General features: G+C 36.2%; 1 protein-coding gene across 1 annotated transcript in view; it reads right to left on the bottom strand.

The window, feature by feature from the left end:
- Positions 1-330: 330 nt before the first annotated feature.
- Positions 331-21,253, bottom strand: part of LOC309843543 (uncharacterized protein) — a 367,442-nt gene continuing 346,519 nt past the window's right edge. Inside the window, exon 5 of the mRNA XM_082689073.1 lies at positions 331-366. Coding sequence (XP_082545199.1) covers positions 337-366 — 30 coding nt within the window. The 3' untranslated portion in view covers positions 331-336. The remainder of the gene's footprint in view (positions 367-21,253) is intronic.

The following is a 21,253-nucleotide window of genomic DNA, read 5'->3' as shown; positions in this document are numbered from 1 at the left end:
GTCTTGGTCTTCCTAGGGTCCCCTGTGGCACAAAAAATATTGGCAGGCTCATCTGGGCAAAGATTGTGGCAATGGGAGATAATTTTTTATCTACAATCTGCAGAGTACACCCAAGATTAGAGAACAAAAAGAAATTACGCCCCAACCTGAGAGGGTCTGTGGAGCCGAGTCAGCAGGAAGAACTCCTGACCAACCTGAGAAATAACTTCCCAGGCAGGAGCTCCCAGCTACAGTCTGAGGATAGGCCATCGCTGCAGAAATCAGAGGAACCAGAAAACCAAGCAAGGTCTTACAGATGTAAATATTGAGATGTGCGCTCCCTCCCTTGCTGCCAGATCACATAGCTCCCTGTGAGACACACATCACCTTGAAGAGAAACAAAGAAGGGGAGAAATGAATGAACGAGAAACGAATATGTGAGACACATATTCAAAAGAGACAAATATCTGAAGAAACTGAACTTAGGAGTCTGAATCCATCCGATAGGCTGAATTTAGTTTCATGAGTTTGTTTTCTGTTCTTTCCTCTTGCTGCCCTGTGAGATCACATCAGATGCAGAACACAGAGAAGCCACATGGAGGCTGTACACTGGAGGGTACCTGGAGCCAAGGGAAATCATAATACACGACACAAGAGCAAAGTACTGACACTGCCTGCATTATTACGGGGTTTCTTGAATTCTTCAAGAAACTTCTGTGTCAGTGACCATTTACAGATTGAATTCCATACCTCCAGGAAGCTAACAAACCAAAAATAAAGGTGAGACAAAGAAGTTGTTAAAGGCATGAATTCAACTTCAGTTGACAGAAGGATAAGGAACTATCTCCAGATTTATTTCTAAATGTTACTCTTAATTGCTGCATGATTAAAACCATGTTAAAAAGCAGTCTGTAGAAAATTAGCTGTTCCCAATGAGGAATTGCCAGTTAGGATTTAAACAGGCAGGTCAATTTTCTCAAAGGTCTCTCCTTCCAAAGGGTAAATAGTTGCTAACTATAGGACCAGATTTAAACAGTTGGTCTGACCTAAGGAATGAGACCCTCTGACCTTGAAAGGAGCTTGAGATAACCTATTTGGAAGACTTGGCAACAAATTTTAAAGAATGATTTTTGCAAATAGCAACTGGTGGGAGGTATAAAAACTGGTCAGTGGAACATTAAGTGAGGTGGATGTGCTCTCTGTATGTAAAATTATTTCGATTTTAATCAAATGATTTATGTACAAAGGATTACAACTAATGTACACCTCACAAGGACACTCCTATTTAAAGCACATGATAATCCGCAGAATGCAATCAGCTATGTATTTTGTGAACAGAACATAATGGAAAAGAAAAGAAGCTTGTTTTATGGACCTGCAGGTAATTTCTGCTATGCAGATACTTAGCTGTTCTATATTTTCTCCCAAGAGCAATACAAATCATTGTGCTAAAATTATAAATTTCTAGTTAAATGGCAGTATTTAAAACAGCGTAGAAATGAGAAATTGAAGGGGAATAAGTTTTATGGAAGAAATATATGTTTCTTATTGGGTATGTCTAGGAATATATTCCACTCAAGACTTCTAGACATTATTTTTTTCAAAGTAGGTAAGAAACACCTCATATACATGACTACAGAACTTTTCAGGTTCTGAAACATACCCTGCACTTTCTGAGAACCCAGAACCTAGTTCACACTAATTAAATGGAAAACAAATACATTTGATATAATTCTATTGTCTTAAAGGATAATACTTCCTTTTTACCAAGTGCATATGGTAAACTTCAAAATTCAAAGCCTTTTCCCAAACCCATTAAGCCCATGGCTCATTTTCAGCCAAGATTAGTATGACTTTCTTAAAATTATAGATTTTAAACTTTAAACCCTAAACTGTCATCTGGATTACAAATATATTAATAAACACAAAGTTAAAATACATTAAAACAGATTATAGAGATTTTATTTATAAAGCAGCCTTATTCCTTAGAATTTTCACTTTTTAAACAGAGGCTATTCTCAGGCATTGCTTTGTGTCTGTACTGAGCTAATTTCAGAAACAATCAGCTGTTTGCAGTCCCTTCATGTGCCTACAAATATCTGTAGGTGTGAAAATGTCATAAACAAAAGAAAAAGTTCCTATATTAAGCCCACACCTTACTGTGAAATGAATTAGATTGGAAGATGAAAATCACAATTTCCATTAAGTATTTTCTGCAGTCAGGTTATTGAAGCATTTATTGGTTTTGAAGCAATGAATTTCAGATAAACAAAAGAGACCCAAACTCTGAAGTTATCAGGGGTTTTTTTGTTGTCAGTTCTGTCTTTGTTTGAAACCAACAAGAGTCTACCAGCCTGCTTCTTTATTAATTGAGAAGCAAGAGAAAGAAAAGAAAAAACTCGTACTTTTAGAAAGGAACTCCTTTCCCTGATGGCACTGAAAATTAAAACAACCAACGGAGCAGAATTAGTACATGTTTATCTCGTCTCCTCTGGTTTGCCCATACCACCTTTGCTGAACGGTCTGGTGAGTCCAGTCAGTCGTCCTTAGCAAGGGAAGTCTCAGAACCAAGGAAATCTATGATATGACCGACTTCCTATTTTACCTTTATATGAACAGTACTAGGAAAAAAAAAACATTCTAATCTTTTTGGTCACAGCAGATGAAACTGAAGATTTAGCACCTACAATAAGTGAACTCAGCATTACTATTAAAAATAGAGAGAAAAACAAGAAAAGAGATTATTTATAACTAAACAAATAAAAAAGCTCATTTTAAGAAATCAGTCTCCCACCAGGGAATTTGGTCAACTCAGTGTCAAGTCATCCACAAGAAAAAGAAGACAAAACTCCCTGAAACTTCTAGATGTACAAAATTGAAATGCTTTTCACATGTCAGGTCCCATGAAGCTGTGAGTGGCAGAGACAGGCAGCCTCCCGTTTTGCATTCCCTGGCCTCTGTAGTCAACACCTGGGGATCACGTTTTTGAGCAAACTCAAACCCTAAAGAGTATTAGGGGAAATGTATATGCATTTTATAGAAATGATGTAACTCTACATTCTCTCTTCTTGCTCCAAAATGTTAAATTAAAAAAATTAATTGGAAAAATTCAATCTTGGCTTTATATAAACTCTATTCTTTAGGGGAAAAGGAGGTTAAAATGGTATTTGTCATTAAAGTATAGCCTCTGAAGGAGACAGATGACAACTTTCTACTCAAAAGTCTTGTTATAAGCTTAGGCACTGTATCAGAGGCCCTTGATTCAAATACAGCTTCCTACATTCAGAGCTGTATGACTTGGGGGAGAGTTACCAAAGTTTTCTGAATAGGGAGTTTCTGCTTCTTGGTGATTCTTTTTTCTTAAATAGCACTTTCCTTTTAGAGTTGTTTTATAGACTGGTGTTTGTATCTCCCCAGCATTCACATGTGGAAAACCTAATCCTCAGTGCAATGGTAGAAAAGCAATAGGGCCTTGGGAGAGGGTTAGGTCATGAGGGTGGGGCCTTCATGACTGAGTTAATGCCTTTACCAGAAATCCCAGAGAGTTCTCCCACCCTTGCTGACATGTGGGGACACAATGAGAAGACTGAGCCAGAAAGTGGGCTCTCAGCAGACACCAGGCTCCTTGATCTTAAACTTCCCAGTCTCCAGAATTGTGAGAGATACAGTCTCACGTCTATAATCGGTCCAGGCTATGGTATTCTAGGATAGCAATCAACCAGGCTAAGGCAAGGGGTCATGAACATGACACTAGACGGCTTACGTAAAATGTGTTGCAGGGTATTCAGTATATGCGTGCACTTACTTCTTTTATTGTGATACGCAAATAATCTGAAAAAGGATAACTGAGACAATTATTGTGTAATCAATCATTGTTGATACAATGGCTTATATCAAAGGGCACTATAAAATTTTATTTTATAATATATCTTTCAAACGTTTCTGTAATAACTCCCTCTGGAAACAGTAGCAAGAGCAGCAGTGATCAGTGTATAACGGTAACAGCTGCTGCTTACTGGTATCAGCTCTATGGCAAGCACTATTCCAGGTACTGAAATGTTTAAAATAAAAACTGTAACAACTATCTTTTGAGGTAGATCCTGTCATGTTCTTCAACTAAAGAAACTGGGCCTCAGAGACATGAGCTAATTTAGTTAATGTCGCACAGCTGATGTGTTGGAAACAGGAGACAACCCCATGTACGTTGTTTCCAGAACCCAGGCCCTTTTCTGCTTTCAAATTTAATCAAAAGTAGTTTATATGGACAGTAGGATACAGGAATGTGTTTGTTGCAAGAACAAGTATTAATATATGCGATCCTATGTCCAATATTCCAATAGATGAAACATTTATTACAGAGTTATCACCGAGAATTTAACTATACAACTCCCACTGACATTGGCAACAATGATGCAGCTGACTCACTAGATACTTTTAAAGCAGTATCTTTGCCCCATTGTGTTATATTAACTTGTTTTAACGTAGGCATAATCCAAAAAAGAGATAGTAATGTGCAGTGATATACAGTAATCCAGTTATTTTTAAACTGTGTTGTTCACTAAAGAATATAATTACTTCTTAATCACAGCAAGAGTCATGTTGACATTACATTTACTTTTTAAATTTATTCTAGCATTAAAAATCTTAGAAAAGGACACTAAAGTGCTTAGTGATTACAACACCAAATGCAATTCTAACACAAGTACCCATACTCACCCACATACATATCTACGACAAACTCATATATTTATAAGTAATGTGTTTATAAGAATGTAGTTCATTTTAGCTACCCATAGAGTCTGTAATGTCCAAAATTTATGGATCAAAACTCCTGTGAGGAATAACTCCCCTTTCACAATTTCTCAGGTGAAATCAACCTACCTGTTAAAGACAAAGGAATTTCATTGGAAAGGAATACAAATTCATTCTGTAAATCTTGCCCTTCAAAACTTCCTGAAAATTTCTTGTAATTTAGGAGCTAATGTAATACCCGAAATTGTCTATAAAATTGCAAGGCAGTATTGCACAGTGGTGAAAAACCAATGGATTTAGATCAGATGGAAAAGATAAGATTCCTAGCTTCTAATACTTCTTAGTTTGGTGATTTGAGAAGTTTATACAATCATCTGTAAAATGGGGATAATTAAAATCTAACTTAAAAGGATTAGTGTGCGCATGAAAGGAGATGATGTACATAAAAATACTAAAGTATAAGTCATATATAAATGCTCAACAATTTTAGGCTTCTGGTATTATTAATTGTTATAGTCTTTTGACTATATATTTAGAGTAATGTTATTAAGCTGCAAGCAAATGTGTTATATTTTCTTGGAGAACGCAAAGTGTAGCAGGTAGAAAAATGTTTTATTTATGTTGGATATCCTGCTTTACACTTTCTCCATTCTTTGGCTAAAATAAGAAATCCACTTTTCTCCTAAAGATTCATCTGCAGAATCTGCTTCCTTTAGGCTCTTACTGATGGTCATCTACAATGAGCTTTTTTTCAAAGAACCTTATGGTAGAAGCGGGATATGAAATGATGTCTATCCATAAGGTCATGATTGGTAAATGGGCAGTGCATGCTTTCGAGCCTGCTGAATTTATGTTGCACAGTCTAAGCCTTTGAAATTAATGTTTTGTATTTTTCATTTTTCTCAGATTTTAAAAGTATTCCATTCTGTTTTATAATCTATTGTCTATCTGCTCGAAAATGAATAGCTGAGACACTCCTGTTTGGGAAAAAAACACCTATATTTGGTACCACCGCTATGTGATCCGAGTTTAGATCAATGCAGGAGTCTCAAATTTCAAATCCCAAAGCAATGAGTCTCAGAACTCATGCATAAATCTGAATGCCAAATATCACCCTGGAGTTTTAGGTATCCTTAATTTAATCTTAATTTAATCTAATTTAATTTACCTACTCCACTTAACTTTAGCTAAGACACTAGAGCTCTTCCCACAACTCACTATCATTGTGTTGAAGGTACAATAGAAGAATATTGGAATAGCAGTAAGAGGCAAGATGGCAGAGGAGTAGCAGACTGAAATGACATCATAGCCCAGAAGTTCAGCTAGATAGTTGTCAAACCATTCTAAACACATAGAAACTCAACAGGAGATAGGGGAGAAGAAGAGCAGCAATTCTAGGAACAGAAAATCGGCCACTTTCTGAAAGGTAGGACGTATGGAGAAATGAATCCAAAGCAACAGGAAGAAGAACTGCAGGGGGAGGGGCCAGCTCCTGGCAAGCAGCAGAGCAGTGAAGCACAAAATCAGTTTAGTATTTTATTCTCTCATTCATATATTCTTATTTGGATAAAATAGCAAGGCAGAAAAACTCACCACAAAAAAAGAACAAGAGGCAGTACCAACAGCTAGGGACCTGATCAATATGGACATTGGTAATATGTCAGAAGTAGAGTTCAGAATGATGATTCTCAAGGTGCTAGCTGGGCTCAAAAAGGCATGGAAAACAGAATATTTTCTGGAGATATAAAATCCCTTTCTGGAGAAATAAAAGAACTAAAATTTAAACAAGCTGAAATCAAAAAAGCTATTAATAAGGTGCAATAAAAATTGGAGGCTCTTAATGCAAGGATAAATGAGGCAGAAGAGAGAATTAGTGATATAGAAGACCAAATGATGGAGAATAAAGAAGCTGAGCAAAAGAGAGACAAACAACTATGAGACCACAAAGGGAGAATTTGAGAGATAAGTGATACCATAATATGTAACAATATTAGAATAATTACTATTCCAGAAGAAAAAGGGGGGGGCAGAAGGTATATTGGAGCAAATTATAGTAGAGAATTTCCCAATACGGGAAAAGAAACAAGCATCAAAATCCAGGAGGCACAGAGAACCCCTTCAAATCAATAAGAATAGGTCCACAGCAATTTATCTAATAGTAAAACTTACAAGTTTTAGTAACAAAGAGAAAAATCCTGAAAGCAGCTCAGGACAAGAAGTCTGTAACATACAATGCTGGAAATATTAGATTGGCAGCAGACTTATCCACAGAGACCTGGCAGGTCAGAAAGAACTGGCATGATATATTCAAAGCACTAAATGAGAAAAATATGCAGCCAAGAAGACTATATTCAGCTAGGCTATCATTGAAAACAGGAGAGATTAAAAGTATCAAGGACAAAAAAAAAAATAATTAATTAATTAATTAATTAATTAAAAGAATTTGCAAACACCAAACCAGCCCTACAGGAAATATTGAAAGGGGTCTCCTAAACAAAGACAGAACCTAAAAATAGTAGACCAGAAAGGAACAGAGACAATATACAGTAAAGCCACCTTACACACAATATGGTGGGACTAAATTCATATATTTCAATAGTTACCCTGAATGTAAATGGGCTAACTGCCCCCAATCAAAAGATACAGTGTATCAGAATGGATAAAAAACCAAAACCCATCAATAATCTGTCTACAAGAAACTCATTTTAGACCCAAAGACACCTCCAGATTTAAAGTGAGGGGGTGGAAAACAATTTACTATGCTTCTGGACATCAAAAGGAAGCTGTGGTGGCAATCCTTGTATCAGGTAAATTAGATTTTAAGCCAAAGACTATAATAAGAGATGAGGAAGGACACTATATCATACATAAAGGGTCTATCTAATAAGATCTACAATTTTAAATATCTATGCCCCTAACATGGGAGCAGCCAACTATATAAAGCCATTAATAACAAAGTCAAAGAAACACATCGACAATAATACAATAATAGTAGGAGACTTTAACACCCCCTCACTGAAATGGACAGATCATCCAAGCAAAAGATCAACAAGGAAATAAAGGCCTTAAATAATACACTGGACCAGAGGGACATCACAGATATATTCAGGACATCCCATCCCAAAGCAACAGAGTAAACATTCTTCTCTAGTGCACATGGAATATTCTCTAGAATAGATCACATCTGGGTCACAAATCAGGTCTCAACCAGTACCAAATGACTGGGTTCATTCCCTGTATACTTGCAGATCACAGTGCTCTGAAGCTGTACTCAATCACAAGAGGAAAATTGGAAAGACTCAAATACATGGAGGCTAAAGAGTATCTTACTAAAGAATAAATGGGTCAACCAGGAAATTAAAGAAGAATTGAAAACAATTCATGGCAACAAATGAAAATGAAAACACAACTGCTCAAAATCTTTGGGACACAGCAAAGGCAGTCCTGAGAGGAAAGTGTATAGCGATACAAGCCTTTCTCAGGCAGCAAGAAAGTTCTAAAGTACACAACCTACCCCTACCCCTAAAGGAGCTGGAGAAAGAATAGCAAAGAAAGCCTAAACCCAGCAAGAGAAGAGAAATAGTAAAGACCAGAGTAGAAATCAATGAAATAGAAACCAAAAGAACAGTTGAACAGATCAACAAAACTAGGAACTGGTTCTTTGAAAGAGTTAATAATATTGATAAACCCCTGGCCAGACTTATCAAAAAGAAAAGAGAATGGACCCAAATAATAAAATCACGAATGAAAGAGGAGAGATCACAACCAACACCCAAGAAATAGGAACAGTTATAAAAACATATTGTGAGCAACTATATGCCAGTAAATCTGACAATCTGGAAGAAATGGATGCATTCCTAAAGGCCTATAAACTACCAAAACTGAATCAGAAAGAAATAGAAAATCTGAGCAGACCCAAAACCAGTAAGGAGATTGAATCAATCATCAAAAATTTCCCAAAAAGCAAGAGCCTAGGACTCTTTGAAAGACCCACAATGAATATCATTCTCAATGGGGAAAACCTGAGAGCTTTTCCCCTAAGGTCAGGAATAGGGCAGGAATGTCCACTATCACCACTGCTATTCAACATAGTACTAGAAGTCCTAGCCTCAGCTATCAGACAACAAAAAGAAATTAAAGGCATCCGAATCAGCAAAGAAGTCAAACTCTCACTCTTTGCAGGTGATATGATACTTTATGTGGAAAACCCAAAAGACTCCACTCCAAAACTGCCAGAACTCATACAGGAATTCAGTAAAGTGTCAGGATATAAAATCAATGCACATAAATCAGTCGCATTTCTATACACCAACAGCAAGACAGAAGAATGAAAATTTAAGGAATCAATCCCATTTACAATTGCACCCAAAACCATAAGATACCTAGGAATAAACCTAACCAAAGAGACAAAGAAGCTATACTCAGAAAACAATAAAGTACTTATGAAAGAAATTGAGGAAGACACAAAGAAATGGAAAAATGTTCCATGTTCATGGATTGGAAGAACAAATATTGTAAAATGTCTATACTATCTAAAGCAATCTACACATTTAAAGCAATCCCTATCAAAATACCATCATTTTTTCCCAAGAAATGGAACAAATAACCTTAAAATTTATATGGAACCAGAGAAGACCCCGATGAGCCAGAGGAATGTTGAAAAAGAGAGCCAACGTTGGTGGCATCACAATTCCAGACTTCACGCTCTATTACAAAGCTGTCATCATCAAGACAGTATGGTACTGGCACAAAAACAGACACATACACCAATGGAACAGAGTAGAGAACCCAGAAGCACACCCTCAACTCTACGGTCAACTAATCTTCGCAAAGCAGGAAAGAATGTTCAATGGAAAAAAGACAGTCTCTTCAACAAGTTGTGTTGGGAAAATTGGACAGTCACATGCAGAAGAATGAAACTGGACCACTTCCTTTCACCACACATAAAAATAGACTAAGAATGGATGAAAGACCTCAATGTGAGATAGGAATCCATTCAAATCCCTGAGGAGAACACAGGCAGCAACATCTTTGGCTTCAGCCACAGCAACTTCTTCCTAAAAACATCACCAAAGGCAAGGGAAGCAAGGGCAAAAATGAATTATTGGGGCTTCATCAAGATCAAAAGCTTTTGCACAGCAAAGGAAACAGTCAACAAAACCAAAAGACAACTGACAGAATGGGAGAAGATATTCGCAAATGACACATCAGATAAAGGGCTAGTATCCAAAATCTATAAAGAACTTATCAAACTCAACACCCAAAGAACAAATAATCTAATCAAAAAATGGGCAGAGGACATGAACAGACATTTCTGCAAAGAAGACATTCAGATAGCCAACAGACTCATGAAAAGTGCTCCACATCACTTGGCATCAGGGAAATACAAATCAAAAGCACAATGAGATACCACATCACACCTGTCAGAATGGCTAAAATTAACAAGTCAGGAAACGACAGATGTTTGCAAGGATGCAGAGAGAGGGGAACCCTCCTACACTGTTGGTGGGAATGCAAGCTGATGCAGCCACTCCGGAAAACAGCATGGAGGTTCCTCAAACAGTTGAAAATAGAGCTACCCTACAACCCAGCAATTGCACTACTGGTATTTATCCTAATGATACAAATGTAGTGTCCAAAGGGGCACGTGCACCCGAATGTTTATAGCAGCAATGTCCACAATAGCCAAACTATGGAAAGAACCCAGATGTCCATTAACAGATGAATGGATAAAGAAGATGTGGTATATACATATATAAAATATATATATATAAAATATATAATGGAATACTATGAAGCCATCAAAAGAAATGAAATCTTTCCCTTTGCAATGACGTGGATGGAACTAAAGGGTATTATGCTGAGTGAAATAAGTCAATCTGAGAAAGACAATTATCATATGATCTCCCTGATATAAGGAATCTGAGAGGCAGGGCAGGAGGTTTGGGGGGTAGGGAAGGAAAAAATGAAACAAGATGGGATCGGGAGGGAGACAAACCATAAGAGACTCTTGATCTCACAAAACTAATTGAGGGTTGCTGGAAGGTGGGGAGGGTGCAGATGGTGGTTGGCTTATGGCCATTAGGGTGGGTATGTGATACGGTAAGTGCTGTGAAGTGTGTAGGCCCGATGATTCACAGACCTGTACCTGGGGCAGATAATGCATTATATGTTAATAAAAATAATTAATAAAAAAAGAAGTAGAAGAATATTGAAATAGAGTTACTCCTATAAATTTTAAATAATTGGAGAATCGTTACAAACTGACCTAACTAAGAACACAAATGAACAGGGTATTGACGATGTATCTGACTAAATATGACCACAGAAATGATCAGATGAGACCAATTTTAAAAGTCTCCTAAAAAAAAAAAAAAAGAAGAAGAAGAAAAAGAAAATAAAATTCATTGTTGACATTGGAAAGGCAATTTCCAGAAAAGTCCAGGAGGCAGAAAATATACCATGATATAAACCAGAAGATTCCATCAGAGAATAACCAGACGTAAACTTGATAAAATCATGTGAATTAAAAGAATCCCTTGAAATATACTTTTAACAGTAGTTTTTCATGAAAAGATCGGAAGATAGCCTTGTCTCTACACAGTGTTTACTGAAAATGCAAAGATTTTTCAAGAGCTGACACAGGTTTCTGAATCCATGTTTTTTGCTTTTTGGGTTTTTTTTTTTTTTTTTTCCCTGAATGATTGCTATAGTATTTCAAAATGACGCATGGCATTAGATCTCTTGAGCGGGCCAGTTAAAAAGCAATCAGTAAACCATGTAGCTGCAATTATTCCCCCCGCCCTGCTGCTGGCCCAGCCCCCAGAGAAGCCATTTCTGGATACTATTTATTACCTGAATGATTTTACAACGTTGACGAAATTGTTTTGTCAATGCTTGCAAACTTCCATGCTATTAACTAAGGTTTCAGCAGAAAAGGGATTGATTGTATGTTCTTTTATGTGCTAAAGCAGCAGGCACCCACAGAATAATATATATTCTAAATATATATATTATATATAAATATATATATTTAGAATATATATTATTCTAGAATGTATTATTTAGAATATAATTAGAAATTATAATCATCCTATGACTCAAAAGTTACTGTATACCCATTGCCTGCTTTAGGAGAGCAAATTAAATGTCAGTTTCATTAGACTTTTTCACTGCATTGGTAAAAGGTATCAGAACTTCCCTGAGAACAACAGAACCGTTCTTCTATCAATTGTAAAACTCGTGCTCTTCAGCCTTCTTGGGTAAAGTTTCAATTTGCCCAGGAGAGAAATGGATTTCCTTTCAGTGGAGCTAGTCCCATGTGAATTATCAGGTATGAACTCAATGACCCAATTTTGGAGACCTGGCAGAGATAAGGATGTCGGGACTAGAAGTGAAGCTGGCACTTACAACTTTTATCAGAGATCTTTCTTTCGTGCCATTATAATTGCATTTCATTCAGAAAATATCTGTGCAGTGATAGCAACATAGATTCCTCAAAAATGACAATGCTTAAAGGAGATAGTTTTAACTTAGAATTTAGGAGGACAGCAAAAGGATTTGCTAAGAATGACTAAGTCACAAGTCTAGCTAAGAATTGTAAATGACTGCAAAATAACACAAAGAATTATAGGCAACCACGATGGATCTCCATCGACATGTGTCATACGCAGGTATGTTTATGCATGTGTGCACACATACTTCTAGTTCCTCCTCAGTAAGAAACTAATGGACCCTGTTAGCAAGTATTTTTATTCACCCTGGAGTCTTCTCCTTCCAGACTCTGCAGAACCACATTTTTAGATTCACTGCTGTTCCTATAACACACCATTTACTCTAAGAGTACTTGTTTTCTTATTTTAGGACTCCTTTCTATTTGCAGAAGTCTTTTGTCATTCTATTTGCTAAAGCTCATTTTGCATAGACTTCTTCAATGGATTGCATAAAGGCTTCGCTTCTCTCCAATGTATTTTACAGTATGTGAGCAGCCTGCTTTTCTTAATGATGCACTGGATCCCTCAGACCCCTCGAATTCTGAGCACGTGATTCTGCATGGCTTCTCTGTCACAATCATAATCCTCTTCAGATATTTCACTGTTGAAATAATTACATCCAACCAACAATGGCAGATATAAACCTGATTTTGGTCCACACTAAAAAGCAAATCTTCCCTCCCTCATTATCACAATGACCCTTCTTGTATTACCTTAGTAAATATCTCTGTGTCACCATCCCCATCAAGAAACTCAGTGCCATTCAAGTTTAATGATTTTAAACATGCCAAGAAGTGGGCTGCCACAGGATATTTAAATTTTTCAAAATATTTGGAGTTTCAGTCTTAAGAACCAGATATTTGCAAACGACATATCAGATAAAGGTCTAGGAGGAAACAGATAAATAATAACTAATAATTTTGCTAACAAAAAAGTCGTCTTACAATGAAAGAAGATAAAGATGACAAAGAAGAAAAATAAATAATTATACATACATACTAGCACGAGACTTCATAAAAACACCTAGAGATTCTTTATGGATTTGGGGCTACCTTTCCCTTGTATCTTCTCACAGATTAGACCTATTAGTCATATACTATAAGAGAGAGTTGAAAGTAAAGGCTATCTATAACATAACATATATTTTACATAATATATTGCAAAATCTAGTCGAAGGGGCTGGTTCTAGAGAACATACTGTCAAAGTTGAATGGAAGCTGACCTGTAACTGGCTATAAGGTATAGAAAGAGGACAACAGAAAGCAAGCTGATTCTCATCATAAAATATGGAAGAGGCAGGATGTAAGATGGCGTTAACAGAAGAGTCTACTTAACACAATTTTCTACCTAAAACAGGTAGAAAATACTCAGCTTCAGCTTATTATTACTAAATTCAGACCATAGGTATAGTGACATATCTTCAATTCTAATTTTTTTTTTAAAGTTGTGGTTGTTGCCATGCTTAAACTTTTTGAATATCAGAGCCAATATTCTTGGTTACAGTTAATCATTTTTATGGCCAAAGCTGAGAAAATGAACAAATGCCTACCCCAAAAAAGATAGACTTGTATCTTTCCTTTAGACTTACTTTTTCTCATGAATGTAAAAGGCCTGAGGCAACAGATTTCTCTGTTTGATTAACTCCCCAGAGAACATGGAAGTCTGAAAATCTTTCTTTGTACTTGTGTTGAAAGCTGAGCATTTAAAATGAAGAACATAATTTACTATAAAAGGATTACCGAAATTATTCATTAAAAGAATAAGATAAAGTATATTTAGAAATGTCTCTTCTTTCGGCTGAAAATTTTTGGCTAATCCATGCAACTGTATTTCTGAAAACAAAGGATTATTACACTCCTACATCCGTTCTTTAAGGAAACATGTGCATTAATGTCTATGATTTGCAGTTATCCGTCTAGGTTTGAAAGCATAATGAAATGCACACTGACCTGAACTAAATAGTTCACATGCAAATGCATTTATTGACATCTCTTCATCCTCATTTCTGGCCTTCAGAGGTATCTTACGGCGGCATGTCAATATGGAAAGCTGTACTGCACAATTTCAACTTGACAAAGAATGCAAGGCATTTGGGGTAGGCTAACAGGAAAATAGAGTATGAAATCAAGAATAAAAAGTGGATAGAAAGAAAATGAGAGTAACCATCTGGCAATCGAGAAATCAGATTTTACTTCTGAATCCATTTTTGATGACTTTTTATTTTTCTGTGTGTATTGTTGAATATTGATACACTTTAATAGAGGAGAAAAGTACAAGAAACCTCTTATACCTTGTGTCAATATTCAACAATTTTTAAACATTTTGCTCAGCTTGTCTCACCATTGCATCCTCTCCTTCTGCGTCCTGCCCTTACCTCGCTCTTCCCCGTATGGATGCACAAATACCCATACGCACACGATTGCTTCTGAGCTTCTGAAAGCATGTTGGAGACATCATGCCCCTTTACTTCTAAATTCCTATTTACATTTTATAGGAAAAAGACCATTTTCTTAACCCACAGTTTAATAAGCAGAACAGCCAAATACAACATTAGTTCAATACCATTATTTAATTCATGGCCCATAATCAAATTTCACTAATTGACCCAATCATGTCCTTTATACCTATTGCTTTTCACCTTCCAGATCATCTTCTATCTCGCTGTCATACCTCTTGAGTGTCCTTTAGTCCGGAACAGTTGCTCAACTTTTCATTGTCTTTCTTAATATTTAAAAGCTGAGACAGTTAATTTGGTAGAATAACTCTCAATTTAGGATGTCCAATGTCTCCTTACAATGAGATTCAGGTTATATAATTTGGGCAATATGTTATTTATGTCCTTGTCAGGGCACCATATCAGCAACATGTGATGTTGACTATCCCAAATTGTTAAAGTCAGCTTTGATCACTGCCTGGCTTCTCTACTGGAAAGTCACTACTTTTCACTTTGTAATTATTAAGGAATTTTAGTGGAAATACTTTAAGACTCTATAAATATCCTATTCCTAATCAAACTTTGACTCACAATTTTTAAATTATTTTGATTTTCTAACTCAAGCATTCCTTCTAACGCCTATTAGCCAGCATTCTACTACAAGAATGAGCATTTCTTTCTCTATCATTAATTTATTGATTTATATAAGTATGAACTCCTAGAACTTTTCATTATTCAATGACTTATAATTCATTGCTATCATTGCTATGCTAGACTTGCCCCCATTTTTGACAAGAGCCTCACCAAATTGGATTCTGTTAAATTTTTATATTTTCCCATCACCCCTTGAATACTTCATGGATTTCTGATACAACAAAGTATTCTGAGATTACTTTATATTTCTCTGCACCAGCCCTGGAATCAGCATTTACTCCAAAGAGGCCTGGTTCCTTTTAGTAGAGACTCACATTTAGAAACTAAGATACAGGTATTAAGTACAATTAAATAACAAAGACACACACATATTTTCATGAGTCTTTATTGATACCTCCAATTTCCATTGTTTTTGATATATTCATCAATTTGCTTAGACCTAGAGTTGTAAAAAGTTGAAAAATGTTTTTCAAAATTGCTGACTCATACCACTAAGTTAAACAAAACTTTTTTTAAGTTAAGCAAGTATTTTTCTAGGTTAAAAATTTACAAATACACAGGGCACCTGAGTGGCTCAGTCAGCTAAGCCTCAGACTCTTGATCTCAGCCCAGGCCTTGAACTCGGGGTCCTAAGTGTAAGCCTGGCATTGGGCTCCACGCTGGTTGTAGAGCCTACTTAACAACTACAAGAAATTTACAAATACACGAATCTTCAGTGTACAACGCAATTAGTTGTTACATATAATTACACCCATGTAAGCCACACCCTCAAGATATAGGTAATTTCCATCTCTAAGAAAGGTCCTGTGATGGTCAACTTTATGTGTTGATTTTATTAGATCATAGGGTGTCCCAATATTTTGCTAGCTATTATTTCCAGGTGTGTCTGTGAGGGCATTTTTTTTCCGATGAAATCAGCATCTGAATCAGAGGACTCAGTAAATGAGTTTGCCCTCCCCAGCATGGGTGGGCATCATCTAATCCATCGAGGGCTTGCATGGAACAAGAAGGCAGAAAAAGGAAGAACTCAACCCTTCTTGCCTGATACCTTGAGCTGAAACATCAATGTTCTGCTGCCCTTGGATGTTCCTTCTTCTCGAAGCCTTCTGTCCAGACTAGAATCTACATCATTAGTTCCCCTGGTTCTCGGGCCTTTAGACTCAGATTAAATTACCAGTTTTCCTTGGACTCCTGCTTGCAGGGGGCAGACAGTGGGACTTCTTAGGCTCCATAATTGCATGAGCCAATTCCTTATAATAAATCTCTTCTACTGGTTTTGTCTCTCTAAAGAACCTTACACCACAGTTCTCTTTCTTCCCTGTGCCAGAAGCACGCACTCTTCCTATTCTTTTTGACCATAATTGTGTTACTTGTTCTTTTTCATAAAAATGGATTCATGCAGTATGTACGCCATTATGCCTGGCTTCTTTTGCTCAGCATCACATCTCTAAGATTCATGAGTACTCTTGTTTAATCAGTGGCACATTTCTTTTTTATTGCTGAGTAATATTCTGTTTTATAAATATAACAAAACTCTAATAAATTTAAACCATCTGATTTCTTTTTGCCAAATCCATTAATTTTCTAGTAACAGCATCATAATCCCTAAAAATCATTGGCAAACCCATTTTTCTATCTTAAGAATAGTAGAAGATTTAGGGAAGAAATACATGAAAATTCTTAGGGGGAAATATCCCTAATACAAATTCAAGATAATTCGTCAGTGGAAAATGAATCTTAAATATGTGATGACACAGGGAAAATTATGTTTGTGTCATTTGTTACAGTTTAATATGAAAAGAATTGTATTTCCAAGCAAAAGACCTAAGTTCTTATCCCAAATCCAGTGCCTACTAGTCATGTGACTAAGAAAGTCATTTCATCTTCCCGAGCCTAAATTGCACTACGTGTAAATAATAGAAATTCCATCATACATAAATATGAAGCTCAAATGAGTTTAATAAAATGTAGTGAGCTGTGCAAATATAAATTATTATGTTTGCTGAAAATATAGCTATCACAGCAACTTTATGAATTGAGTAACATCCCATTATTTTGCATTCGTTTTTCTTTTTTCCAGCTATACTAGGGTATAATTCACCAATAAAAATTCTATATGTTTACAGTGAACGTGATGTTTTGATTTATACATATTGTGAAATGATTACCACTATCAAGCCAATTAATGTATCCTTCACCTCACATAGTTACTTTGTTTTGGGTGGTGAGAACACACAAGATCTCTCTCAGCAAGTTTCAAGTATGCAGCATAGATTACTAACTATATTCATCACACTGTACACCAGATCATCAGAATTTAATCATCTTGCATAACTGAAACTTTATATCCTTTGACCAACATCAAAGGAGTCATCTTCCTCCCACCTCCCAAACCCTAGCCACTGCGATTCTACCTTGCTTATACGAGTTCCACTTTGCAGATTCCATCTGTAAATTAGATTATGTGCACTTGTCTTTCCGTGCCTGGCTTCTTTCATTTAGCACAGTGTTCCCAGGTTCATCCATGTTGTTGCAAATGACAGAATTTTGTTCTCTTTTAAGAATGACTAACATTCCATTGTAGAATACATACCACATTTTCTTTATCCATTCATCTGTCAACAGAAACTGAGGTTGATTCTGTATCCTGGTTATTGTGAATAATCCTGCAGTGAGTAGCAAAGTGAGGGCATCTCTTACGGATACTGATTTCATTTCCTTCAGATATACTCCAGAAGAGGGATTACTGAATCATCCTATAGTTCTTTTTTTAATTTTTGAGGAAACTCCACAATGGTTGCGCCAGTTTACATTTCCATTAACACTATTTAAGTGTCCAATTTTCCCCACATGCTAATCAACGCTTCTAATCTGCTGTCATTTTGATACCAGACATTCTAACCGGTATGAAGTGTTAGTTCATTGTGGTTTTGATTTGCTTTATATTTTTTATAATTTTTTTGATTCTTTATGTTTTATGGTATCCATCATAATCTCCTTCATTTCTGATTTTGATTATTTTGTTTCTTTGTTTATTTTTACCTCTTAGTCTAGCTAAATATTTGTCAATTTTGTTTGGTCTTTTTGAAAAGCCAGCTCTTAGCTCCACTGATCTTGTCTACTGTTTTTCTAGCCTCTATTTCATTTACTTCACCTTTGATCTTTATCATTTCTTACCTTCTGCTAGATTTGGGCTCAGTTTTTTCTTTTTTCTGATTCTTTGAAGTGTAAAGTTAGGTTGTTTGTTTGAGCTCTTCTTTTTTTTTTTCCCATTTTAATGGACAATTTTAAGATATTTGAAGTACACCACATGATGGGTTTGTTCATGTACACCTTGTGAAACTTAATTAGCCCTAACAAGTTAATTAATACATCCATTGCCTCAACATATACACTTAATTTTTCATGAGAAAATTTAAGTTCTACTATCAGTAAATTTCAATCACATAGTACAGTGTTATTAACTGTGGTCACCATGTTATCTACCAGATCCTTATTCATCTTATAACAGAGTTTGTACACGTTTACCAACTTCTTATTTTTCCTACCTCCTAGCCCCTGGAAAACATTTTTCTATTGTTTCTATTAGTTTGATTTTTCTCTTCTTAAGATTCCACATATAAGTAAGATCATGAAGCATTTGATTTGTCTTTCTCTGCCTGGCTTATTTTATTTGCAAAAAAAAAAAAAAAAAAAAAATGTCCTCCAGGTCCATCAATGTTGTTGCAAATGTTAGGATTTATAGTTGAATATTATATCATGTATACATAATCACATTTTCTTTTTCCATTCATCTGTCAATGGACATTTAGGTTGTTTCCATGTCTTAGCTATTATAGATAGGCTACAATAAACACAGAGATACAGATAACTCTGCAAGAATGATTTCATTTCCTTTGGATATACACCCAGCAGTGGAACTGCTGAATCATATGGTACTTCCACTTATAATTTTTTGAGGAAACTCCCCCTCCATACTGTTTTCCATGCTTACTACACCAATTTACTTTCCAACTACATTGTATAAGGGCTCACTTTTCTCCACAGCCTTGCCAACACTTGGGATCTCTTATCTTTTTGATGATAACAATCTTGACAAGCATGAGGTAATATCTCACTGTGGCTTTTATTTGCATTTTCCTGATTATTAGGGATGTGGAATACCCTTTAAGGTACCTGTTAGTAATTTGTATATCTTTCTTGGAAAACGTCTATTCCGTTACTCTGCCCATTTTCAAATTGGATTGTGTTGCTATTGTTGTTGTGTTGAGTTGGGTGAGTTCTTTATATATTTTGGGTATATTATCAAATATGTGGTTGCAAATATTTTCTCCTGTTCCATGAGTGACATTTTTATTTTGTTGATGATTCCTTTCGCTGTCCAGAAGCTTTTAGTGTGATGTAGTCATACTTGTTTATTTTTGTTTTTATTACCTTTGCTTTTGGTAACAAGCCCAAAATGTCATTGCTAAGACTAATGTCAAGGAGCTTTCTGCCTGCATTCCTTTCTAGGAGTGTTTTGGTTTCAGGTCTATGCTCAAATCTCTAATCCATTTTGTGTTGATTTTGTACAGTGTAAAATATGGGTCCAGTTTTACCATTATCATTTAATGAAGAGACTATTATTTCCCCATTGTACATTCTTGGCTCCTCTGTTATAAATTCATTGACCATATATGTAAGGGTTTATTTATTTCTTAGATCTCTATTTTGCTCCACTGATATGTATTTGTTTTTATGCCTGTATCATCTTGTGTGTCCTGCTTAACGTTTCAGAGTAACACTATGACTCGATCAGAATTGTAATTTTCAGTGCCAAAAATGTTACCCAGAATTTTGAGGTCAGGCCTAAGAATGTCTTTCCCAAAATAGCAGCAACATTAAGTTTTATACTTCTATGTATTTTTTCTTCTGTATTTGTTTTAGTCACCATCTTCAATCCTCTAGCTCATCTGACATATTTTTTTTAAAGATTTTATTTATTTATTTGACAGAGAGAGATCACAAGTAGGCAGAGAGGCAGGCAGAGAGGCAGGCAGAGAGACAGGCAGAGAGAAAGGGAAGCAGGCTCCTGCCAAGCAGAGAGCCCAATGCAGGGCTTGATCCCAGGACCCTGAGATCATGACGTGAGCTGAAAGCAGAGGCTTAACCTACTAAGCTACCCAGGTGCCCCTCATCTGACATATTAAACAGATTCTTACCAAGTTCCCTCCAGAGGATATACAATGGTGTTCAGTTATAACCTACATCTAAAACACTTTGAATGTATCATGTTTTATCTCAATTGATTTCAGTTGACACAAAATGAGTGACTGAAAACGGAAAGGAGATATTAATATAGCCTTCTATGCAAGGTGAAGTAACCTCACATTTCAATCTGAGTAATGGGAATTGGAATTAAGAACCTAAGAAACGGAAGTTTGCCAAACTGTAAAGCAAACATGAATTAGTCTCATGGTGATAAGTGTTCTGGAATGCTAAGAACATAAAGTTACGGGGCACCTGGGTTGCTCAGTGAGTTAGGCCTCTGCCTTCAGCTTAGGTCATGATCTCAGCATCCTGAGATCAAGCCCCACATTGGGCTCTCTGCTCAGCAGAGAGTCTGCTTCCCCCTCTCTCTCTGCCTACTTGTGATCTCTATCTGTCAAATAACTAAATAAAATCTTTAAAAAGGAAAAAAAAAGAACATAAAGTTTCAGTAAATAGTTCATTTAAAAGCTCTGCTCTGCAGCCTCTAGACAATTAAAAGTGACTTCAGGGGAACCTAGGTGCCTTAGTTAAGTGTCTGCCTTTGGCTCAGGTCATGATCCCAAAGTCCTGGCATTGAGTCCCACATGGGGCTCCTTGCTCAGCAGGGAGTCTGTTTCTCCCTCTTTTCCCTGCTTATGCACTCTCTCTCTCTCTCCTTAAAATATATATATAATGTTTTAAATGGCTTCAA

The sequence above is a fragment of the Mustela nivalis genome, assembly GCF_964662115.1.
Source record: "Mustela nivalis genome assembly, chromosome: 11".
In the NCBI taxonomy this organism is placed as follows: domain Eukaryota; kingdom Metazoa; phylum Chordata; class Mammalia; order Carnivora; family Mustelidae; genus Mustela; species Mustela nivalis.
Note: the sequence above shows the minus strand (reverse complement) of the source record. Positions and strands in the feature narration are given on the sequence as shown.